Raw genomic sequence first — 25827 nt, 5'->3', positions numbered from 1 at the left:
ATTTGTTTCTTGCTTCTTCGTCTTTTCTAATCGAGTGAATTTGGGTCCAGTTCTTGTACCGGGTTTAGGCCCTCATGTTTTCGACACTTTGGGCCTGAATCTCCAGTGGACATGTTTGGTTTCATCTCTCTAGCTAGCCTTTTCTGGTGGCCACTCTTTGGGCTAAGTTTTGATGAAGTCCATCCTTGTATTGGGTCGAAGCACATGGTCGTAGGGCCCATTTTCGTATCCTAATTTACTGTATCACCCTCACTTTTTATGGGGCTTGTATTTGGCGCTAAGGCAAACTTAAAAACAAGGTCCTCCACTAAAGTTGTTGCATTCACCCAGTGCATGTGATTTGGCTCCTCTACATGTTTTTTGGGTGATTCCAATGAGTTTTCGCTTAAATAGGCTTCCTTCTCAACTTGCTTTCCCCCTACCTCGCCAACCTTACCCATTTCTTACAAGACTTCTTTGAGGTCGTAGAATTTGACTTACCTAACTCACTGGTGCTATCCCTCATGCTTGACAACTTTGACACTTGTGCCTTACCCGTTACGTCCTTTTTTCTAGACCCTTGGAGCTGCTCTGCCACTTTCTCTAATCCGCCACCTGTGGCCCATAGCCCATTCTCCAGGTCACCCCTTATACTTTGTGTCATTGCTTCCTTACCACCCCTTCTTAGTGGCTCAGCCCTCAACTAGGCACCGTACTGTAAGTATTCCTTTTCAACTTGGTTATTTAAGTTTGAACCCTCCTTGCAATCTCTTAGGGCGTGGCTTAGTAGACCACATATGTAGCAAAAGTTAGGCAATCTTTCATATTTGAAGTTTACCCACCTGCTTTCTTTTCCTTCTATAGTAATCTTTTTTCCTTGTATCAGTTTTTTTGTGACATCAATCTTGACTCGCACCCATAGACATTTTCCCCATTGAACCAACGAGTCGGACACATCCACCTTCATCACCGTCCTTTCCCCCTACCTCGCCAACCTTACCTATTTCTTGCAAGACTTCTTTTGAGGTCTTAGAATTTGACTTACCTAACTCACTGGTGCTATCCCTCATGCTTGACAACTTTGACACTTGTGCCTTACCCGTTGCGTCCTTTTTTCTAGACCCTTGGAGCTGCTCTGCCACCTTCTCTAATCCGCCACCTGTGGCCCACAACCCATTCTCCAAGTCACCCCTTATACTTTGTGTCATTGCTTCCTTACCACCCCTTCTTAACAACTCAGCCCTCAACTAGGCACCGTACTGTAAGTATTCCTTTTCAACTTGGTTATTTAAGTTTGAACCCTCCTTGCAATCTCTTAGGGCGTGGCTTAGTAAACCACATCTGTAGCAAAAGTTAGGCAATCTTTCATATTTGAAGTTTACCCACCTGCTCTCTTTTCTTTCTATAGTAATCTTTTTTCCTCGTATTAGTTTTTTTGTGACATCAATCCTGACTCGCACCCATAGACATTTTCCCCATTGAACCAACGAGCCGGATACATCCACCTTCATCATCGTCTCCAGCTTGGACCCAATGGCCCACCCCGTTTCCTTGGTTTTGCACTTACGAGGCAAGTTGAAGATTTGAACCCAAAAGGGGGACCATTTCAATTCCATCTCTGTTGGCGTTAATTCGCCCTCAAAATCCTGTAACAAAACTAGTTGTTTCTCATAGCTCCATGGGCACATATCTAACATTTTCTTCTTATCCTCCACCAAGAACAGGTCCTCCTCAAGCTCATTGATTTCGACTCCCTTGTTTGGCTTCCATATTGTTAACGTGTATTAGGATATGTGGGCTTTAGGCCCACCTTGTTTACTTGTATAGCACACTTATTTGTACTGCACACTCTGCCTCCTATATAAAGGTACTTATGTATATTCTATTACTTCAGAAATACAATACAATCATTCAGTATTTCTAACATGGTATCAGAGCCACTGCTCTGATTTTCTTATGTCTTGCAGTCTTGTCTTGTCGGTATTCTTCGTTGCCTCATCTTTTGTGGTCAGTAAACCCTTTCAGTGCCTTCTCCCAATTGCTCCGCCGCAGTCAAAGGTCCTCAAGGTTAAATCTCCACCGCCAGAAGTTCTTCCCCTGCCGCCAAAACCACTACCATCATCGGATTTGTCACCTCTGACCTACGATTAGGACATAAGACCTATCATCGTGTAGAAATTCAATCGCTCTGTATATCGCCGCCAGAAACATCCACATCTGTCTAGCCACGCGTCGGTCAAAGTTTCGGCAAAGTTGATCCACTCGCCTCACGCACCACCAAGGTATCTCCGATCTTGTTGCTACCGACACCATAAGAATCGTCCTTCTCTGATCTGCATCATCGGAGAAGAAATGGCTTCATCGGACAGTTCACGCGCCGCCAAAATCTTTGGCGAAGTTGATCCACATGCCTCACGCGCTCCACATGCCACTGGGTTATTTGCTGACATCATCTCTGACGTCATCCCTGCCACATCAGCCCTAACTGACGTCACCTGCTTACGTCAGCGCCACATCATCTGCTGACGTCATCCGGTTGACTTTGACCAGGTTAACCGTTGACTTTTGGCCAGAGTTGACTTTTTGCAGTCCAGGTGCTCCTTATCCAGTTTTTTGCGTAGATTTCATTTTTGCAGTCCATTTTTGCATATTTTGCTTCTAAATGAAAAATAAGGACAGGTCTTCTTCTTGTTGCAATAATCGTCGCCGACAATCCAACAAACATTTTTGCAATTTTTGCAAACGTTTTGGCCACAATATTGAGACTTGCAATCATTGCAACAAATCAGATGTGTCAATTTCCACTGCTACTGTTGCTAACATTGAGAGTGTCCAACCAATGGCTCCCGTCTCTGCACAGTCTAAGTCTTCAGGACGCACTTTCACCATGTCCACAGATGACCTTAAAAATATCATCGCCAATGTCATTCGTATGGTTGGTAATGCATCTTATTCCTCTTCTCTCTCAGCTTTATCTGGTATGTCTCATTCCTCTTGGCTTATGGATTCTGCTTGTTGCAATCACATGACTCCTCACTCGTCCTTATTTTCTGAACTTAAACCTGCACCACACCCTCTTAATATTCACACAGCAAATGGTTCCACTATGTCTGGTCATAATATAGGTTCCGTTTCGACCTCCAATCTCTCGGTTCCCAGTATCTTTAATGTTCCTGACCTTTCTTACAATTTATTTTCTGTGGGACAATTAGTTGAGTTAGGTTATCGCATTATCTTTGATTATTCTGGGTGTATTGTGCAGGATCCAAGGACGGGACAGGAGCTTGGGATCGGTCCCAGAGTTGGGCGTATGTTTTCCGTGGACAACCTTCGTCTTCCACTTGTTGCTCCTGTTTCTGTTGTTGCAGCTGCTGCAGTTTCTTCTACTCCTTCCCTTGCACTTTGGCATGCTCAAATTGGTCACGCATCTTCCTCTCGAGTACAACAATTGGCTTCTAGAGGTTTGTTAGGTTCAGTGTTTACAGAAAATTTTGATTGTGTTTCATGTCAGTTAGGAAAACAACCACCTTTACCTTTCAATACTAGTGAATCAATATCCACTGATATTTTTGACCTTATTCATTCTGATGTTTGGCGGCCTTCCTCTGTCTCTAGTATTGGTGGGTCTCGATATTTTGTCATCTTTGTTGATGATTACTCTCGCTATAGCTGGATTTTTATTACTCTCGCTATAGCTGAATTTTTAATATGAAACATCGTTCTGAGTTATTGCAAGTATATTCTAATTTTGCAAAAATGGTTGAAACTCAATTTTCCAAATGTATCAAAATTTTTCGATCTGATAATGCTCTTGAATACACTCAATATGCTTTCCAAGCTGTTTTGCATTTCTATGACACTATTCATCAACTAACTTGTCCAGGTACCTCTCAGCAAAATGGTTGAGTCGAACGAAAACTTCATCATATTCTTGACACTGTTTATGCTCTTCTTCTCTTTGCCAAAGTTCCTACTCCTTTTTGGGGCGAAGCTGCTCTTCATGCTATTAATCACATTCCAAGTTTTGTTATTCAAAATCAAACTCCATTATGAGCACCTTTTTGGGTCACCTCCAGACTATCACCACCTTCGCTCCTTCGGTTCTGCTTGTTTCGTTCTTTTTTAGCCACCTTTGATCCCTTTCCTAGTTCACCCTTTAATGAACAGGTGAAAAATGCATAGGTTGAAGACGAGCTACCCATCCCTGAGCTTGGGTCCCCTGCTCTTGCTTCGCTTGAAGATCTTGCACAAGACATTCCACCTCGTCACTCAACTCGGGTAAGATCCATTCCTACACATTTACTTGATTATCATTGTTACACTGCCCTTGCTACACTGCACGAGTCTTATATCTATCGTGAGGCTTCCACTGACCTTTTATGGCAGATTGCAATGAAAAAGAAACTTGATGCATTATCTAAAAACCATACTTGGGATTTGGTGACTCTCTCCCCTGGGAAATCTGTGGTTGGTTGTAAGTGGATCTACAAGATTAAGACTCGCTTTGATGGGTCCATTGAGCGCTACAAAGTTCGTCTTGTTGCAAAAAGTTTTACACAGGAGTATGGGATTGATTATGAAGAGACCTTTACTCCAGTTGCTCGTATCTCATTTGTTCGAGCTCTCTTAGCTGTTGCTGCTGCCAGTAAATGGAACATTTTTCAGATGGATGTCAAAAATGCATTCCTTAATGGGGATTTAAGTGAAGAAGTTTATATGCAACCTCCTCATGGTCTCTCTGTTGAATCAAATAAGGTTTGTCACCTTCGGCGTGCACTTTATGGCCTTAAACAAGCTCCACGAGCTTGGTTTGCCAAATTCAGCACTACCATCTCTCGTTTGGGTTACATGGCCAGTCATTATGATTCTGCCTTATTCCTTCGTCGCACTGACAAAGGCACTATTTTACTTCTCCTGTATGTGGATGATATGATCATAATTGGTGATGACCTCAGTGGCATTCAAGAACTCAAGGATTTTCTCAGTCAGCAATTTGAGATGAAAGATCTTGGACATCTCAGCTACTTCTTAGGTCTTGAAATTACTCATTCTACAGATGCACTTTATATTACTCAAGCCAAGTATGCCTCTGAACTTTTGTCTCGAGCTGGACTCACTGATAGTAAGACTGTTGACACTCCAGTTAAGTTTAATGCACATCTGACTCCGTCAGGGGGGAAACCGTTGTCTAATCCCTCTCTTTACAGACGCTTGGTTGGCAACCAGTTTATCTCACTGTCACTCGTCCAGACATTTCCTATGTTGTTCACCAGGTGAGTCAGTATCTGTCTACTCCATGATTGACTCACTATGCTGTTGTTCTGCGCATTCTTCGATACCTAAAGGGCACTCTCTTCCATGGTCTTTTCTACTTTGCTCAGTCTCCTCTTATTTTCCGTGCATTTTCTGATGTTGATTGGGCAGGAGATCCCACTGATCGCAGGTCCACCACTGGTTATTGCTTTCTTATTGGTTCTTCTCTGATTTCTTGGCGAAGTAAGAAACAAACTCATGTGGCCCGCTCCAGTACTGAAGTAGAATATCGTGCCCTTACTGATACCACATCTGAGCTCCTTTGGCTACAGTGGCTTTTCAAAGACTTAGGTGTATCCATATCCTCTGCTACTCCTCTTTATTGTGACAACCAGAGTGCCATTCATATTGTTCACAATGATGTCTTCCATGAACGGACTAAACACATCGAGAACGATTGTCATTTTATCCGTTATTATCTTGTCCATGGTGCTCTCAAGCTGATCTCAGTCTCTTCTAAAGATCAACTTGCAGATATCTTCACCAAGTCACATCCTAAGGGACGTCTTCACACTTTGGTTGACAACCTCAAGTTGGTCTCACATCCACCTTGAGTTTGAGGGGGGCTGTTAACGTGTATTAGGGTATGTGGGTTTTAGGCCCACCTTGTTTACTTGTATAGCACACTTACTTGTACTGCACATTCTGCCTCCTATATAAAGGCACTTATGTATATTCTATTACTTGAGAAATACAATACAATCATTCAGTATTTCTAACACATATCATTCTCAGATTCTTTCTTAGTGTTTCTACACTAATACTTCTATGGGATTGGACCTTTAACACAATGCAAAACTTACCTATATCCTTTGCAGCTTTAGTGCTATCGCTTCCCAACTCAATATCTTTGTCTTCCTCTTCCCTGAAAGATAGCTTCCTCCAGCTCTTCTGCCATAGTCAAACCTCTTTACAGCAATGTTATCACCAAACGGCGGGGAAGACCTCGCCCTAACCTATAACCCAAACCCCCACCATGACCTCACCCTAAGGAGATCACTCTGCCTCTTGCAAGGGTGCAAGACATTCAACTGCTTCTACGTGCCCTAGAGCCCGAGAGCACCTATGGCTAGAGATGAACCATAACAATAATCACCATTCTTAATTTTTCCTTAAATCGCAATGTAGAGTCTTGGACGACGATGATCATAAACGATAAATCATAACTGAGACATGGTTACAAACCACGTATGACTCTTTTTTTTACCAAACCAAAGTGTCTTTAATTACCACCACAAGTGTCAGTGTCACAAGTCACATATGCCCTTTATTTCCAGGTGTACGTAAATGGGAGTCTGCCACCTGTGGTTGCACAATAACAAGAAACGTGTAGGCTTTGATTGGGGATGAGGTAGGGGAGTTTCAAAAATAGTAAACTAATGAAGGACTAATACTTCTTTGAATTAATTAATAAAATTCCGTTGTAGTCTAGTTGGTTAGGATACTCGGCTCTCACCCGAGAGACCCGGGTTCAAGTCCCGGCAACGGAATTCCATTTTTTTAATTCTTAAAAAAATTGATTCTCCCGCACTTTTTTATTTTAAATATCTTATTTTAATTTCGAAAAAGGAAAACCAAAAATAATCCCCACAAGAGTCGCAACATTTTCCTTGATTTTGTGCAACTTTGTGTTGGTTTCTCGGTTTGATCCTTCAATTCCAATTCCAAAGATGGAAATGGAAATTCACGCTCCCTATATATCTGCACGCACCTCCTTCTCCCGCCAATTCCCACCCCACAAAACCCAAACACTCTGCCAATTTCCACTCTCACAAAACCCTAACCAAAAGAAAAGCCATGCCATCCCTACCCTGCCCAGGCAAAATCCACTGCCTAGAGCTCGAGAATTTCAAGTCCTACAAGGGCTTCCAAACCATCGGTCCTTTTTACGACTTCACCGCCATTGTCGGCCCCAATGGCTCCGGCAAATCCAACCTCATGGACGCCATAAGCTTCGTCCTCGGCGATCGCGCCGGCCAACTCCGCGGCGCTCAACTCAAAGACCTCATCTACGCCTTCGACGACAAGGAGAAAGAGCAGAAAGGCCGCCGCGCCTCTGTTCGCTTGGTCTACCAGTTCGCTAACTCCTCCGAGCTCCATTTCACTCGCACCATCACCAGCTCCGGTGGTAGCGAGTACCGGATTGACGGCACCACCGTCACCTGGGACGTCTACAATGCCAAGCTTAGGGATCTTGGAATTCTCGTCAAGGCTCGCAATTTCCTCGTCTTTCAGGTTTTATTCTCTCTCTTAGGGTTTATATGAATCCATGTGATTGTGGTGTTGAGTTCTCTTAGTTTTCTCAAAATTTTATGATTTGTGGAGTTCTAAGTGTTTTTAGGGTTTTTGAGTCCTGTCATTTCATACAGTTTGTTCAATTTGTTGTATTGTTAATTAGTTATGATTTCTGCTTTCAAATTGTTAGGTGCTTTTAGTAGTTTAGGAACTATTTTAGCAATTTTATTCTCTTGATTTGTTCAATTTTTTTTTTTTTTAAAGGTAATTTTTTGTGGTTGTTTTAGTGATGATGAATTAAAGTAAAGGAGAACAAAAGATTCTGATATTTCGGATTTTTAGGGGTTGTTTTTTTTGAAAATGTAGACTAACCTTTTGAAATTGGATTTGGAGGGAGAGGAGAATTGAGGTTAAAAGGTCTCTTATATGCACATTTTCGTCCTTTACACTAGCATATGCCCGTGAGACATACGGGTTAATCAAGAATTATATGTAAATGACACGGGAGTAAAGTGGCAGCTACAAACATGGTGGCATGAGGAGTATCCGAATAAGCCTACAGTCCATTCCAATCAATTTCTTAAGCCCAACCATGTTGATTTTCAAGCCCAACAAATAAAGCCGTTATTCGCCCAACAATTCAGAAGATATTTGAAGTCATTTTCTCCAAGAAGTCAAAGAGTATTTAATATTGGTTCCCTAGGAAACATTCAACCATTATGTTTTGTTCCTTTTGACACCGGAGTGTCCCAAGATCTAGCAAGTCCAATCTAATGTTAGTTCGGCCCAAAAAGCTTTCCTTAAAGATCAGAATAACAACCCATTATTTTGAACTTTTTTTATTATTAATAAAGTCAAATAATCTTTATTTAGTGTCTCTTGGGATGAAGCAGATTTTATGTTTTATTTTTCCTAGGTAAACAAGTACTTTATTGTGTTTCTAAGTTCCTAAGAGTCATATTTGACTTTGGTCAAGTTAAGTGAATGTATTTATTATTATTTTCTTTTTCCTATGCTGGGGGGCTGTTACAAGCTTTATTAAAGCCTTTAGCTGAATCAAATTAAATTCAGAGTGTATTTTCAGAATTAAAAAAACCTTGTATTTTTCGGAAGATGGATTTCTTCTATATCATCTCTTATCCCTTGTGTGGATTCCTTTGGGCGTCGAGTGTCGGTTTTTGTATCTCTTGGGTGGTGTTAATCTTTATTCTATAGAGTGGTGAGCCAAAATAGTTTTGTATCCTTAATTAAATTCCTTTGGATGGTGTTATCTGTATCCCTTTGGGTTTACTTTGGTGGTGAGCTTATGTATCTTTTAAATTATTGAGTGTTTTTCTTATCCCATAAAACCAGAAAATATAAAATATATTCATCCAGCCTATTTCCATTTATCATATCAGTTATGTTTGTGTTGCCTCTTACGAATCCCGTATCAGTAAACTAATTGAAATTGAAGAATTAAAATTTATGTTTAAAATAAAGGAACAAAAATTTCTTTAAATTATAGGGTGAAAGCACATGTACGTCCCCATTTGTATCAAAATTAAAAATTATAATAGTTTATTAAAATAACTTTAAAAAAAAACTCCGTATAAGTTTCATGAAACTTTGGTAATTGAATTTTAATCATAGTATATAAATTTCTTAGAGTAAAGAATGATAATAATTTGAATTTGCTTATAACTTAACAAAAGAATTTGAATGTGCTTATAGTATATGGTATACCACATGATGAAAGCATGTCATATGAGTGAAAGCATGTCATGTAGATTATTAAAATAATTTAAAATGAATATAATGCAAAATTTAAATAAAATTTCTAGACTTTTGACTATAGAATTTTAATCGGAGTAATATTTTTAAATGTCGAGGATTCATTTGAGTACTCTTTTGTCAAGATGTATGGTCTTTAAGTGTGTAAAATAAATGGACAGAAGGACAGTACACGTATAATGAGGAGAAAAAAAAATTGGAGTGTGTCCACTTTGCATAACCACAATGTGTGATGCGATTTATAATATATAGTATACAATTTCGTGATGATTAGAAAATGGAGAATTGATTACCAAAAAAGAAAATGTAGAATTAACCTAATCATTAATGTAGAAAATGGAGAATTGATTAGATCATGATTTGACTTTAAAAAAAAGAAAAGAAAAAAAAGATCACAATTTGACTTTTTCTACAGCCATTTTTTAATTATTGAGAGCTGAACTCCATCAATACTAATAGCATTTCTCTTCCTCCAAATACACTGCAAGAGACACAGTGGTTGTATAAACATGTAAGAGCACCATATTATTGTGTTTCTGAGAGACAGAATAAAAGAAATAGTCATATTAGTCTTAGGACATGGTCTAATGGGATCACTCTGTTACAGAAATATGTAATAACACTAAATTACTACATAGTCTACATTTTTACTTGACTTTTTTCGGCCCTGGGATTGGTAGTAGATTGGATGAAATAATACATGGTCTAAGGGGTCACTTTGTTACAGAAAAATGTACGAACACTATATTACTTTGTGCTTACTTGATGCATTTTTTTCCCCAGATTAGTACTTGATTGGATGAACCTTTTAGGTACTCGTCTTTGCACATCTAGTAAATGGGTTGGATATTTGATTTCTTTGGAAGTTGGAGCTTACTCCAAAGGACCAATTGAATTTGTTATGTAGGGTGATGTGGAGTCCATTGCATCCAAAAATCCCAAAGAACTTACTGCACTTATTGAGCAGATATCTGGGTCTGATGAACTCAAGGGAGAGTATGAGAAATGTGAAGAAGAAAAAGCTGGGGCTGAAGAACAATCAGCACTTGCTTATCAGAAGAAAAGAACACTAGTGATGGAGAGGAAGCAAAAGAAAGAACAAAAAGAAGAAGCAAAGAAACATCTACGCTTGCAAGAGCTATTGGTGCACATCACAAATTTTCATGTGTTGATTGTATACATAGCTTTTGATTTTCTTTTTAAAATACTTGCAGAAATAGGTTTCTATTTTGACTAGGTTCCCACAAGTCAAATCTTGATTCTTCCAAGCTTGAGCATGTAATTTTTTTGGTGTGCCTTTTCTGGTGCATTCTAAAGAAGCACTAAGCGCATCAACGTTGTTGGTTTTTTTTTTTTTTTTTTTTTTTTTTTTTAAATAAATTTTTTAAAGTAAATTTCTTTGAAAATCAAAATTTAATTATAATTTTTTTTTGTTTGTTACAATTTATGCCATTCACCTTTTTGTCTGCGTACTTTCTTTTCTCAATAAGTACTTTTTGGAAGAAAGTTCCATTACCTACCCTTTGGAAATCAACTAAATCGTGTTAGTTCTTTGTATTTGAAACAATCTGACATAATATCTTCTTTGAGTGAAAATTGTAGAATCTGTTACGAGGATATTCATTTTGTTCTCAAGGTATTATTTACATGTGGAAAGAGCATTTTAGAAAAAGCTTTCTAAGTATTTCATCCTTTTTTTGATTAATAAAAATGATAGAATTTCATACTCTTCCTTTAGATGGTTTTCTGGATGCATAATGGCAGCTGAGAGTTTATCTGTTTCATACTCTTCCTTTAGATGGATTTCTGGATGCATAATGGCAGCTGAGAGTTTACCTGTTCTAAGAGAATTGAGAATGAATCTTGACTTTCAGTGTCGTCTTCGTTGTGGATATATATATATATATATAGGGTAAAATACTATTTTGGTCCCTAAACTTTACAAAAATTTTGTTTTTCGTCCTTAAACTTTAAAGAGTTTTTTTAAAATATTTTATAGACAAAAATAGGGATGGAAAAAGAACTTTTTTCAATAATTTAGAGACGAAAAACAAACTTTTTGTAATGTTTAAGTACAGAAAGTAAAACATTTTCAATAGTTATTGAACGAAAAACGAACTTTTTAATAGTTTAGTGATGAAAAACAAACTTTTTAAAGTTTAGGGATGAAAACAAACTTTTGGTAAAGTTTAGGGACCAAAATGGTATATTACTATAAAATTTTAATGTTTGTATATGCAATGTGAATAAACTCTCTCTCTCTCCCCTATATGCACACACACGCACACATGCACGGCCAATATAGTAGTTGGTGAAGAATGCCTTCATAGACACACACACACGTATTGTAGTCATAGCTAAATAGGCTTTTATCAAATGCGACTTTGGCCTCAACATGTGGCTTAAAGATTGTGTTTTATGTAATGTATTGTTTTGCTCAATCTTCAATGAATCTTCCAACTTAGAATCTATTATATGGTTTTATGTGGTGGATTAGTTCATTATCCTTTTTACTTCCCACAGAAATCTTTGAAGAAAGAGCACTTCTTATGGCAACTGTTCAACATAGAAAATGACATTGCAAAGACGACCAAGGAGCTTGAAGCCGAAATGAAAAGCTGTGAAGATGTTATAAAAGATCTAGAGAAGTTTGAACATGAAGCAGGTAAAAAGAAGAAAGAAGAATCCAAATATTCCAAAGAGATTACACACTTGGAAAAGAAGATTGCTGAGAGAAGTAATAAACTTGACAAGAATGTGAGTTTCTCAATGTTGTCTGGCATTTCTTTTCTTTTTTATTTTGGGGTGGGGGTTCAAGGTGTTTGCACATTGTAATAAGAATGTCTATTTACATAGCTTAGGTGTAGTTGTTCCTTGTCTGATTTCTTAATTTCTGTTAACTCTTCTCTGTGATTTGTTTGCTTGTATTTGGGTGCAGTGGGTTTACTATCATAAACACAATGTACTCTTTTTCTTAAAAAAACTTTGATTACCTATCAAAAAAAAAAAAAGATAGAGAAAAGATAAGAGAGAGGACACGAGTCTACGTGGTTCGGACTTGTGGTCTACATCCATGGAACAAGATCCCAGTGGGCTGATTTTGTCATTCACTTTTCTTGGTATTACATTACAATAGAACCCATATCTCTAATGGGGATTTGACACAAAAGTCAATGATAATTAGAATTTGAATTACACATTGATTATTTCAATAATTCAATCCCATTAAATCAATCCCTTAATTTATTAATCAATCCCATAATTTTTTTTGGCAATCAATATCTTGATTTTTTCTTTGATGACATGGAAAGTGAATTATAATTTCCAACAAATACATTGTTTGCTGTTATGCTTTAGGTGAATTTTGGCTCTTATCTTCTTGGTATGTTGGATGGTTTGTAGTCAGGAAGTAGAAATACAAATTGGTGGTTGAACTTTGTTGTCAACATTGTAACTTTTGTTTGTGAAATATGATAATGAAATTTGTGAAATGAAATGCCACTTCTTTCACATCACTGATTCATTGGAGATTTGATGGATGAGAGCAGAGGTTGAAGTTGTTGTATTGGATACCTTCTTTGTAGGTCTTTGTTGAACATAATGAAGCATAATTTGGTTAATATTGCCTAAGTCTTTAATATCATTGCTTTGGGTTTTTATTGATGCTGTGGCATATATGTGCAACATATGTCCAATGAGCATTTAGTGCGATCTCTGATATGTGGCCTGATTAGTGATGTGCTACACTTTGGTAAGTTATGTGGAGTTCGGTTTTCAATATTTATGATAATTTGTTCTGTCCCTTTCCTATCTGCAGCAACCTGAGCTTCTAAAATTGAAGGAAGAAATGTCTCACATAAATTCAAAAACGGGGAAACTTCAGAAGGAGCTTGATGGAAAAAGAGAAGAAAAAAGGGAACATGATCATGATATAAAAGAACTGAAGAATGGCATACAGGAACTTACTGCAAAACTAGAAGATTTACAAGGAAAAGGTTGTGATGGTGGGGAAAAACTAAAGTTAGATGACAACGAATTAAGGGAATATTTCCGAATGTAAGTATTCTTTGCTTCCAATTTTTATCATATTATGGATAATTTTACTTATAAAAGAAACTCATATTGCGGATAATATGTGTTTGTTGTGATGGTAATGCCTATTTCTTTACTTGAATGGTAGCTGGATTATAATCTATGGGAGAACTCAAGCTCTAGCTCAAATGGAATTTTTCTCCCCTTGTAAGAGCATGGTGGTGGGTGTGGTTGTGGGTTTAAGACCCAATCGGTGCGTGTGTAATTGCCAAAAAAATGTTCTTTTTTTCCTTACTATTAGCGAAGGATTGCATTATTTTCCTAGCTACCCTTTTCTTCATGGAATTTTTGATATGTTATAGAGTTATTTTATATTTTTTGTTTTGTTTTTGAGAAGATATAGAGTTATTTTTTAAGTTGGGAAATTAATCAAGTGAATTTGAAAGTACTTTTTCTTTTAATAAAAGATTTTTGATTCATTCATATCTTAGAAAAGTGTTTTTTTTTAGAAGTATATCTTAAAAGATTTATTCAACATATTCTCAGGCTGAACAAACTCAAATAGTATCCATATTCTCAACACTGAAACATTTTTTGCCTGTATGAGGAACATGCTTTACATGTGTGCATGGACTTAATTAACATACATTTATGGTATATATTGTTATAGTTACTCTTGTTATTTTCTATTAGCGTAATGTATTTTTGTATCATTGTCATATGACCCTAATATATATAAATATGTGCTAAGGTAAGGGATTGATTAATTAAGCCCTAAACCTTTTTTTCTTACCCTCTCTCTCTCTCTCTCTTTATATATATATATATATTTTGCTGACATCAGCATCTGAATGATGATGCCATCATATGCATGGTCTCCAAAACTTGGTGGCTGCATAATCTGAATCTTTGGCCTCCCCTTATGTTAATGGTGATTTTTCCCTTTTTTTTTGAAGTCATATCATTTAATTTTTTGATTTTTCAAATGTTAAAAAAAAAAAAATCTTTTCAAATTGGGCATTGGTTTTCAAATCTGCTTTCTAATGCTTTCTGGCAGCCTTTATCAACAGCGCCTCTCTCTATAGGTGCCGAATAGGCTTTAGAATGGGCTGGATTAGATTGGTTTGTTCGTTAGTTGAGGATTTGAGTTCGTGTTTTTTAGGGGTTCTTTTCTTGAAGAGACTTTTTAAATTTTATTGGAATGCTGATATTGCAGTAAGGAATATGCTAGGATGAAAACTGGAAAGGAAAGAGATGAGAAAGAAGTTCTGGATAGACAACAGCATGCTGATATTGTAGCTCAAAAGAATATGGAAGAAAATCTTCAACAGCTAAAAAATCGAAAACATAAGCTGGATTTGCAGCATGAACAGATGCGAACAAGACTGAAAATAGTTTCTGATACATCTGCAAAACATAAATATCGGAAGAATCAACTGCATGAAATGCAAGAGAAGCATCGAATTGACAGGTATGCAGCATGTTGGTTTATTTTTTTCACTGATGCTTTTGCTAAGGTCAGAGTGCTTGCCTGCTTAGGCACTGGCAAGTGTATTTTTTTTGCCGTCTGCTCTTGTGTTTTCCGTAGTTTGGATGTTTTTCTACTGACATTTTTATGCTTTGGACTGCTAAATTACTGATTCTCCCTTGTGGAATTTTAAATGGGAGGTAGAGTGGAGGAGTCAGAGATCGAACTTAGGGTCTCCTGCGTTGATATGATGTTAAATTACCAATTCTCCCAAAAGCTTAAGCTGCTGGGATATAGTAAATTTTATCATTTAACCACATACTTCTAACATGAACATTATGCCATTGTCCTTTTTTCCCTCCTTACAGATCTACATATGAAAATTTGAGGAAGCTTCTTAGTGAAACGGAAGACCAGCTACGTGATTTAAAGGCTGATAGATATGAAAATGAAAGGGATGCCCGGCTGTCTCAAGTAGTTGAGACTCTCAAACGCATGTTTCAAGGAGTCCATGGTTGCATGACAGATCTTTGTAGGCCAACACAGGAAAAATATAATTTTGCTGTTACTGTTGCTATGGGCAGATTTATGGATGCAGTAGTAGTTGAGGATGAAAATACAGGAAAAGAATGCATTAAGGTACTAAACATGATTTCTAGCTTGCTGTTTTTTTCTGGGGCATTTTTTGAATTATTGACATGAAAACATCAATATCATACTTCCATTGCTGGATTTTATGTATTTGAAGTGAAACATAGTAAAGGTAGTCAAGAAATAATATCTATTCAACCACTTGGGTCTATTGAAAACCAGTACCTTTCAATTCCCCTCCCTTATATGATTATGCCAAAATTATTTTAAACCTATTTTCCAATGTGAGGTGCAAATTTTGTTAGGTGAAGGGCTTATATTCCTGAAATTATTTACTCAGCTTTGGTTTTAGTTTTATGTAGGAGACTGATGTTCTCCTTTCCAAATTATGGATGGCATCTTTTAAGGAATCATTTGTGGGGGGTTTTTGGGCTTCAAAGTTGTCACTGCCCTTGTTTTATTTATATATTTTTTCAGTCCTTTGCCTTATAATGACATTCTTTTATAATTTGCCTTTTCTTTCGGGAATTCAAAAGCGTGTTTAGTACAATAATAGTTTGAATGCACGAGATTTTATAGACTAATTCTGTTATTGATTTCTTGACTTAATATTATAGATTTAATTGAGTTGATTAAGATTACTAGCTATTTCTCTTGCTTCTATGCAGTATTTGAAAGAACAAAGGCTTCCTCCTCAGACATTTATACCTCTTCAGTCAATTCATGTAAAGCCAATCATTGAGAGATTGCGGACCTTAGGTGGTACTGCAAAGTTGGTCTTTGATGTAATCCAATATCCTTTGCTAAAGCTTGTCTCTTTTCCTACACATTCTGATAGTATAATTTCAATGCGTGCTGCACTGCCTATTGGCATCCATCTTTCTGGTGATTTATATATAACAGACTGATCCTAATTTGGTGGTTATGATACTTCTCATTGCAATTTATCTAATGATTCTTTGCTTCTCTAACTCATGATAATCACTACAGCTTTTTTTGTCTTATGTATGTTGCCTCTATTGTCCATTTATTTCATCTTGAAATATATGTTAGTAAATCGATATAAAAAAATTCATTGTAAACTTAACCGCAACACATTTAATCCTGTCTTGGAGAAGGCAATTCTTTTTGCTGTTGGAAACACACTTGTTTGTGATGACCTTGATGAGGCTAAGGTACTATGCTGGAGTGGTGAGAGGTTTAGAGGTAATTATCACTAATCTTTTCCATTCTTTACCTGTTCCAAATCATCAAATTGATTTTTTATTAAAATATTTATTTGTATAGAATCAGTTGTAACTAAAGCTGGAATTCTGCTCACAAAATCTGGCACCATGACCGGTGGTAGAAGTGGTGAAATGGAAGCAAGGTCAAAACAATGGGATGATAAAAAGATTGAAGGTTTATTTCTTTTGCTTTGATTTCAAGTCAAACCATGTGATGATAAAAAAGTCAAAATTTGTTTCATTTTGCATTGTTTCAAGTCTTTTGGCTGTAGCATTGCTGTTGCTTTTCTGTAGAATGTCAGAGATTGAAGGAACGGTATGAGTTGGATTTGGAAGAGCTTGGTTCGATTAGAGAGATGCAGGTAAAAGAGGCAGAAGCATCTGGGGAAATTAGTGGACTTGAAAGGAAGATTCAGTATGCGGACATTGAGAAGGTACTTACTTTCAGTGATTAATTTATGTTTTATATATTTTTCTTCTTAGATACCAATTTAGTTTTGTATAATCATTAATTAATATATATATAAAAGGAGAGATCTCTACGAGATCATGAGGTTTTGCCATGTGGTGCATTCTTTGCAAAAATAATTGATATACTTTCAAGTGCCACATTAGAGATAAGAACAAATTAAATATTGACTTTATGTTTCATTTGGTTCAATGTTTTAAAACTTTTCTAACAAAAAATAAATAAATAAAGATTCGTTGTTTCCTTCAGTTCAATGTATCAAGACTTTTCCTCCCTCACACATACACACAAAACTCTTTGGATTTCAATTCACCATTTTCACCCCTTGCACTTCTACTCCTTTATATACACGTACCATACCCTTTCATGTCATCCCATTTCTAATACACTGACCAAAAACAATGTCATTTACCTTTAATCTTTCAACAACACTTACCTAGCGCAAACATTGTTGTCCCATCTAATCCTAACTCGTGTGAGTTGGCTACAATCAGGTATTTTATATTGAGTAACAACGACAATTACAATTTTGATGTTGAAGTTGGATGTTGTTTACTAATGGGTTTTGTAAAGTTTGTGATTAACTGTGGGTATTTGGGATGTTGATGCAGGAAAGTCATAAGTGTATTTTGTTTTAGAATTAAGGAAAGAGAGACACATTCTATATCAAATTTTAGTCTTAATATTCCTCCACAGTTTTTAAATTTTTTTTTATTGCTCATTACTTGAACTGAATAATTATAATGGATATATGTGTGCAATTTATAATTGTTGCTTCTTATGATGAACTTATTACTAACTAAGTTCTATAACAATTATGCTATAATATATGTACAACATTCTTCAAAACCATCTTATATAAAACATTATAGTACTATCCGTGCATCGCATTGGCAACTTACTAGTTAATTTGAATTGCTGATTTTTCATCCTTTTAGTTTTTTAATGGGGTGGCAACTAGTATTTGACTTGTGCATACATCCCCATTGTCATGTATTTATTGTTCTCTTCTTCTACCCTCTAACCGCCACTACCTCCATTGTGTACTTTTAAAATAATAATAATAATCTGAGGTGCTTTAATAAGATTAAGGTTTAGGTGTCGTTTAGCCAGGGGATGGGGGATAGAAAATGGTGAGGATTGAAAAGCAGGGGATAGAAAAGATTTAAATATTCCCTCATATGTGTTTGGTGGGGTGAAAAATTCTTTTGTTTGATTGAAAAGAAAAGTGAGATGATAGAAAATGGTATTTGTATAAATTTTACTCTTAGGTTTACACCCAAAAAAAAATCTAATGTTTAAGCTTGAAAAAGAAGAAAAAAGAAATGTGGTGGGAGAGGGGAGAGGGGCAGATTGGTAATTTCCCATGTAAGCTCACAATTAGGGAGATAACTAAACCTCCCAAAAATGTGGGCCTGGGCAGAAACAACCCCCACTCCAACCAAACACGTTCATTTTCTCCTTCCCTTTTTCCATCCTGCCAAAATCATCTAGTGTTGGTAAAAGCGAGGGGCGCACTTAAGCACAAAGGCCTCTTGGATCTTAGGCGCAAAGCGCAATCGTGGGCTTGATTGAAGTGAAGCGCACATTTAAAAAAAAAAAAATTATTAATGAGAAATTCAACAATCAAATTATCATATAAATTGAAAAAAAAAAAATCATATAATTCATATAACATTTAGATAAGCCCTACTGTTGCAATTTTAACCCAAAAATTGCAAGTCAAGTCATTTTATGTTTTTGGATAAGCTAGATATTAGTACTTCCATGTAATATCCTTTCCTAAATCTCCAATATTCATGATGCCCTATGACTAATTAGTAATATTAGTTAATAATTTAATCACTTAATAAGTCTATAAGAATTAGTCTGCTATGTTTGATTTATTTGTATTCGTTTAAACTCATCGTAAACACATTGTATTTTTCTTATCAATAAAACTTCTAATACCCATATAAAAAAAAAAAAAGAATTAGTCTTCATGAATGAGCTAAGAATATGAGGACATAGCAATATGGTAATTGGTACCAGGCAGATTTCCAAAAGGGAAAAAATAGAATAATAAGAAGAAGCAAGGTGGGTTACTAATTCAAGGAGAAAAAATAATGAAAAAATAAAAATAAAAATAGAGAAGAACTGGGAGGTTGTGGCAAAGTTTTGAATTCCGTTCTGTTCTTGCTGGAATGGCCAGAATTTTTCGTTTCGGTGGACAAACTGGTGCAGGTGACCCCCATGTTCTGTGTCATCCCAAATTCCGGCCTGTTCTGGATTAAACCGGCGTTTTGGGTGAAATTTTGCCATTCCGGCCGAAAATAGTATTGCAGACCGGAATTAGACATTGCTGAATATCTTGTACTTTTTCCTCATTCTCAGGAATTTAGAGAGAGAGAGAGAGAGAGAGAGCACTACAAAATTGGTAACATGAAGAAGGAGATCATTCATTGAGGAAAAATAAACAAAGAAGAAGATGAAGCAAGAAATTAGAGTAAGCACGATAAAAGAAAAAAAAAAAGGAAACAAAGAACTGAATGATGAGAAGATCGACCGTGAGAATGGAAGAAAGTAAAGGAGGTGAGGTGAAGAAGAAGATCTGGTGAGTGGAGAGTATTTGAAAAGTTGAAAAGTGAGACATCAAAAAGAGTGAAGTCATGTGTGAAGTACAAATAAGTTTAAAGAGGAACCTTCTAGGAAGGTTCATATTTTTCCAAATGCCCCTACATCATAATTTACAAATATACCAGATTTAATTTTTTTTAAATAACCAATCTCATCTTTTTTTTCTTTTTCTTTTTTGTTGAGAAACAACCAATCTCATCTTAGCTCTACTAAATACTAACATATTTGAAATTTTTTTAGTAACCAATCTCATAATTACGTCATTCCAGACATTCCATATGGAATTTATTTTTATACTTGATAATTAATTTAAATCACTTAGGTTAATATATATATATATCCGGTGCGTAATCCCAAAATGGTGCATCGGAACACATCGGTACCGAAATATTCCGTTCCAATAACCCATCCGGAATGGAATTTAAAACTCTGGGTTGTGGGTTTCAAGACTAGTCACACTCAAAATATTTTGTTTTGATAAGTAAGTTACACTAAAAATATGCCCAATCAATGGCTCATATCAATTATGTCAAAATCCTATAGTTTTAATTTAGTTTTAGTTTATTTTTTTGAAAAATATAAAAAGCGCCAAAAAGCACATCTCGAGCTTTTTGAAAAAGCTCGATTCTTTGAATGAGCCTAGCTTTTGAGGTAAACAGCGCAAGCCTCGGCTTTGCGCTTTGAGCATGCTTAAAGTGCACTTTTACCAACACTGAAATCACCCCAACCAAATGGACTCTTAGGGTTCTGCTTAGGTTGAGTTTCAAATGACTGATTGTGTAATTGTTTCAAACAAGTTGTGGAAATTGTCCGAGCAAGCAGTATCACCTCTTTAGGCTTTGTCAAATTTTGTAATATGATGCCAAAAACTATTGTTTTACTTCAAAAGAACTAGTTGTTTCAAAAGAATTATGGAGGATGGTTTCTAATTTTATCTAGATAATGTTGGAATTTTATCTAAATAATTATGGAGGATGGTTTTTAATTTTATCTAGGCTAACATTCAAGGTTCCTGGGAAGTATGCTAGACAAATACCTAAAAATAAAATCGAGCCTCTAAAATTGAAAGGATCCATATTTTCTAGCAAGTTTGAGAATTAAAATTCTTCACAAATAAAGAGGCTTGTAGTGAATTTAGGATACGGAAGATGTTCTGCATTGCTTGTAAGATATAATATGTTTTTAAATTATCTTGGGTGCATTCCCTAAGGAGGGTGATATTGGATTGCCTATGAGTATTTAAGAGGATGGATGAATTATAGAATTGCTATTGCAGTATTAGGGAATGTTCAAGGAGCAGCATATAGGCAAGTTAGATTTTTCATCACACAAATTTTTGAACGGTTTACTTCTTAAAAAGCTAGATGATTAGGGGTAGAATGAGATGTGAATTTACTTGTGAAAGGAAACTATTTGCATGATGTAAGAGGTCATCAAATGATATTAAGGTACCAAAATCTTGAATTCTTTCTCTCTCTCATGTAAAAGGATGATAGGTTTGGAAATCTATTGAGAATCAATAAGAACAGAAAAAAAATAAACATAGGAATCAGTACCTAGGTTTGGTTGGAATAGAAAATTATTGAATTACAAAAATAACCTTAACTTTAGGAAATTAAATAGAATACTAATAACCTCATTAGCTAATAGGACAAAACCAAATCCAATGACCCAAAAATAAATACAATTGACTTCTAAAGGTAAACAAAACTAATATAAAATAAAATTTTCTTCACTTGCCAGAATATTCCCCATGGGCTGTGGCTTAACAAATACCATTGGTGGAAAAACATTTTGGCCATGTAGATACTATTATGCTACTCATCTTACGTTGGTAACTCTTGGTTTTGCTTCTGCTATCAGAGCACCTTGTGTTATAATTGATTATCTAAATTTATTTATTTATTTTTGCAGCGAAACATTGAGGACAAACTTGAAAAATTGCTGCAGGAGAAGAAAAATATTGAAGAAGAAATCAAACTCATAAACTCTGAACTGCAGAACGTAATATTATGAAAATGATCGTCCTTCATTTATTTTATTGCTGTATGGCTATTTACACAATTGATTACAATGGTTTTTATTTATTTTTTGCATGCAGTCAAATAGTGCTGTTGACAGAAGGAGTATTCAAATTAATAGGTGGGAGAAGGATATCAATGAAATTGTTGACCATATCTACAAAGAATTTAGTAAATCTGTTGGGGTGGCAAACATACATGAATACGAAGAAAACCAACTAAAGGCTGCACAAGATATGGCTGAAGAAAGGCTTAGCTTGAGTAGCCAGCTGTCAAAGTTGAAATACCAGTATGTTTTTTTTCCTCTGTCAATTCGTCTGACTTATTAATTGGTAATACCATTTTATATTTTATATAAAGACGATTGGTGTAGATTATGCATGGATGTCTTCATGCAGGCATCTGTGTTTGTATATAAATGTATGCATGGATGTTTTCATGCAGGAATCTGTGTTTGTAATATATATATATGTGTGTGTGTGTGTGTGTGTGTGTGTGAATACATGTATATAAAGGTGTTGTGTGTGTGTGTTTCCATTCGTAGCTGTAGTGCTTAATTGTGGTGTAACTAAGTATACATCCTTGTACTTGGTGCATTTGTTTATGCTTATTAATTTTTAAAAAAGTGTGTTTCCATTCGTGCATGCCCTGTTGAATTTATGCTTCGCTGAATGTATGTACTGAACTTGAAAAGTCTGTCAACATGAAACTTATATGACATTTGTATTTTTGATTATCCATGGCCCCATTGCAAGAGCTTTTGTTACTGCTTTTGTTATAATTCTAAGTGCTTTTGCTAGTGCCGTGAATATTTTCTGTGGGGATGAATCTTCAATTCTTGTTGTAAAACAGTTAAGTTTACGTGTGAGGATCTAAGCAAAAGAGTTTTCTTGCATTCTTCACTTGTAACACGTGGTAAAGCATCTTTGGATTTATTACGTACCAAACGTGCTGCTTTACCTAAATCATCAGTTGCCTACCATTTGAGTGACATTTGGAGTAGGTGTCAGTTGCCTACCATTATCATCAATATTATGATTATATATGTTAGTGAAAGCTTCTTTAGTAACTGCTGGAAGTAGCAAATGTTGTTTGCCCATTTGAAACTGTAAAGTAAAGGGTGAGTTCACAAACAAGTTTCTTCTCCTTGGTTCTTGATCTGGGGCTTCTTGACATTCTTTAGAAATTCAGTGGCCTAGCAACATTAATATATATTTTTTTGTTGAATCAGTAGTAGCTTTTATTTCAAATACATAGGTCATATTAGACCAAACAGACATGGGCCGCAGATTGCCACCCTTAACAGACCACCCAAACCGAGTAAAACAGGGGGAAAGGGACGATTCAACATTACCCAATCCAAGGCTAAGACAGCAAAATACACAAAGTCTGATTAGACCAAATAACCAAGGAGCAGTAGGGTGCTATGCTGCAGCACCCAATCCAAATCAAGTACAACGAGTGGACATAGCAACATTATTTTGAGGGATTCATCCATGAGGACTCTTGCCAATCACTACACTTTGAGGAGGTGAAAGTGACATGGGAAAAGCGAAGACAATTTCATTCTTAAATTTATTTTTTTCTAATTTTAGAAGTCAATTGTGATTTACTATTGGTCTGCGGGATTTTATTTTATTTCTTATTAGCTAATTAGTTTATTAGTATTTTATTTAATTTCTTAGAGTTAAGGTTATTTTCATAGTTCAATAATTGGACTTTGGCCCAAGTCAGTTAGGATTAGGTTTTAGACTTTAGTCTTAGTAGTCTATATAAGCATGGTGTTGTACTTTATGGAGACAAGTTTATGATGAATAAAATTTCAGTTGGAAGTTTTCCAATGGCCTGGGGCTGACTCCAGCTAACCCTACCATTGATTCTTAGGCTTTCCACCTCTCTTGGTGCTGACTCCTAGAAACACTAGGTGCTGAATTCTATGCTTTTTTTTTTTTGTTTTTTTTTTTTCTGTTGTTGATTCTAGAATTTGTGCTGCATCAGAAATCTTTTGTCAGTTTGTTGAGACATCAGGACATCCAATGATTGTAAAGCCTGGAAGGGAGTCTTCTATTAGAACAAATGTAGATATATTTAACCAAGTTGCTGAGAATAGGAATTATATGTGCATACACATAAAGCAATTTACATTAAGCCAGTCCAATAATTTGCATTTGGTAAATGGAATCTGTTCCATATGCTCCATTATGTGGGTTGTACATTTTCTCAATTTTTTTTTAACCACATCAATATATGTCAGTTGTGGTTATTGCCCTATGAATAGTTAATTGGTTATGTGGGCTCTCTTTGCCATTTAAAAAAAGAAAGAAAGAAAGAAAGAATTGTCATTGTGTCACCCTTCCATTTTATTTCACTTTTAGAAAGAAATACATAATAAAAAAATTTATTTTTTGAAAGAACATTGTTGACTCAAGAGAGAAGGTGAGAGGAAATATGATAGAGTTATGAAATTTTATTTCTTTCAAGTGTTTGATGCCCTATCTTGTTTTTCTACTATGTTGTGCGTATTGTTTCCTTTTTTTTATAAACAAAATACCTTTATTTGATAGAAAAGTAAAACTCAATTGCACAGGTAATTTCATAATACAACTCTGAAGGAATTACAGTTTCAAATTCAGAAGATACAATAAAGATATGGTTGTATACTGTCTAAAGCAGTCATTTAATCATACAAAGATCTCATTTTATAATTTGTACGATAGATGATACTTATAAATGTTCTGCTATTTTGTTTCAATATCGATACCAAGACTATGCCAATATGTTTTTCCCAAAATGTTCAATTGTTTCATTTCAATAGGAGCATTACATTAATTTCCTTGTTGCTTATAGAATGTTAAAAGTTTACAAAGCTTATGCATTGTTTATACATCAATTTACTATGAGTACATAAAGTTTATTCTTTAATTGGATATTTATGCTCAGATGGAAGTTCCAATTTTTTCCTTCATTACATGAGTTGCTTGTAATGTACTTATTTTTAGCGCTTCGGCATTTGTTCAAAATTTTATGCGCCAGTGCCTTTTCTTTTTAATTAGGTTGGAGTATGAGCAAAATCGGGACATGGAATCACGAATTAAGGAGCTAGAATCTTCTATTAGTGCTTTAAAAAATGATTTAGTACAGATTAAGTATAGAGAGGATAAAGCCAAGTCAACTGCAGACAAAGCTAGTGCTGAGATCATTGGATATAAGAAAGAAGTACAAGGTATGGCTTTGCTTCCACATGTTACCATATAGAGCGTAGGTTTTTGTTGATAAAATAAATCTTGAAGTTTCCGTGCCTTGAAGTCCTGAGACCATGGTAACACATTCTTCTCTTTTCTTTTCTTTTTTTTCTTTTTTTCTATTTTTTGTTGAGAGTCAATTGGCTGGGGTTTATTTTATAATTAGTGTTTGATTCTTGGTATTTGTTGACAAAAGTTATTCAGGCTAATATAGTCCATGATATATGGGACTGTCTATCACAAAGGTAGGCTAAATTGGAAATTCTTCTGTGTCATATTTTAAGTGGGAACTAGGGTTCCATTTGGGTTAAGTTCTGTCTTAGATGATGCCAGAAAGCACTGAAAATTGTTGCTTAGATTAAGAAGTTGGAAACTAAAATTACAGTTGCAGGCACAGTTTCTCTGCTGTATATAGAAGTTGTCAGGGCACAGCTGCTGGCTGCCACCATTGCTTGATCAGTTGAGCAATGCTTGGCATTTTGGTGCAGGGCTTCATAAGGATCAACTTTGCAAGATTTTGTGCATTGCAGTTAATTTTCAGAATGTATGTCTTAGTATTTATTTATTTTTTGACTATGTCTTAGTAGTTTTGTTGAAGGACTATTTGACTAGGGCTTCTTTTTGCATGCATTTCTAGTGTTTATTAGGAAGCACTCATGTGATAGAAACTTGAATATTTGATGGTTATACTCTGACAATGATGGAAATCGACTAGAGATGAATTGCCTGACAAGTTGATTTAAGTTTTGATGCATGCTATCTGTTACCTTCTTCCCTTTGTCTCTTTAAGTTTTGGTTTCAATGTTCTTTTGGAGTTGGTGTTAGAGAAACATGGGGGGTGCAAGCTATCTGACAATTTATT

General features: G+C 35.8%; 1 protein-coding gene and 1 non-coding gene across 10 annotated transcripts in view; both read left to right on the top strand.

The window, feature by feature from the left end:
* The first annotated feature begins 6709 nt into the window (after nt 1–6709).
* On the top strand, nt 6710–6782 carry TRNAE-CUC (transfer RNA glutamic acid (anticodon CUC)). The gene has a single exon. It is a non-coding gene; the product is annotated as a tRNA-Glu (tRNA).
* Nucleotides 6783–6839: 57 nt separating this feature from the next.
* Nucleotides 6840–25827, top strand: part of LOC126698451 (structural maintenance of chromosomes protein 1-like) — a 28611-nt gene continuing 9623 nt past the window's right edge. For 6 of the 9 annotated variants that reach the window (XR_007646471.1, XR_007646472.1, XM_050395675.1 and 3 more), the window contains exons 1-13: nt 6843–7527; nt 10208–10444; nt 11824–12057; nt 13118–13356; nt 14549–14803; nt 15169–15439; nt 16060–16186; nt 16490–16597; nt 16679–16792; nt 16912–17051; nt 21617–21706; nt 21804–22012; nt 24777–24946. Coding sequence is in view for 6 of the 9 variants with exons in the window: in XM_050395675.1 (XP_050251632.1) it covers nt 7090–7527; nt 10208–10444; nt 11824–12057; nt 13118–13356; nt 14549–14803; nt 15169–15439; nt 16060–16186; nt 16490–16597; nt 16679–16792; nt 16912–17051; nt 21617–21706; nt 21804–22012; nt 24777–24946 (2632 nt within the window). In the remaining 3 variants the exon portion in view is untranslated. Of the gene's footprint in view, nt 7528–10207; nt 10445–11823; nt 12058–13117; nt 13357–14548; nt 14804–15168; nt 15440–16059; nt 16187–16489; nt 16598–16678; nt 16793–16911; nt 17052–21616; nt 21707–21803; nt 22013–24776; nt 24947–25827 lie in introns of all 9 variants that reach the window. The other 3 variants (XM_050395677.1, XR_007646473.1, XM_050395676.1) reach the window with 3 other exon arrangements.

Source organism: Quercus robur, chromosome 9, assembly GCF_932294415.1.
Source record: "Quercus robur chromosome 9, dhQueRobu3.1, whole genome shotgun sequence".
NCBI classification, from domain to species: domain Eukaryota; kingdom Viridiplantae; phylum Streptophyta; class Magnoliopsida; order Fagales; family Fagaceae; genus Quercus; species Quercus robur.
The sequence above is the reverse complement of the archived record's forward strand: the minus strand, read 5'-3'. Positions and strand labels throughout refer to the sequence as shown.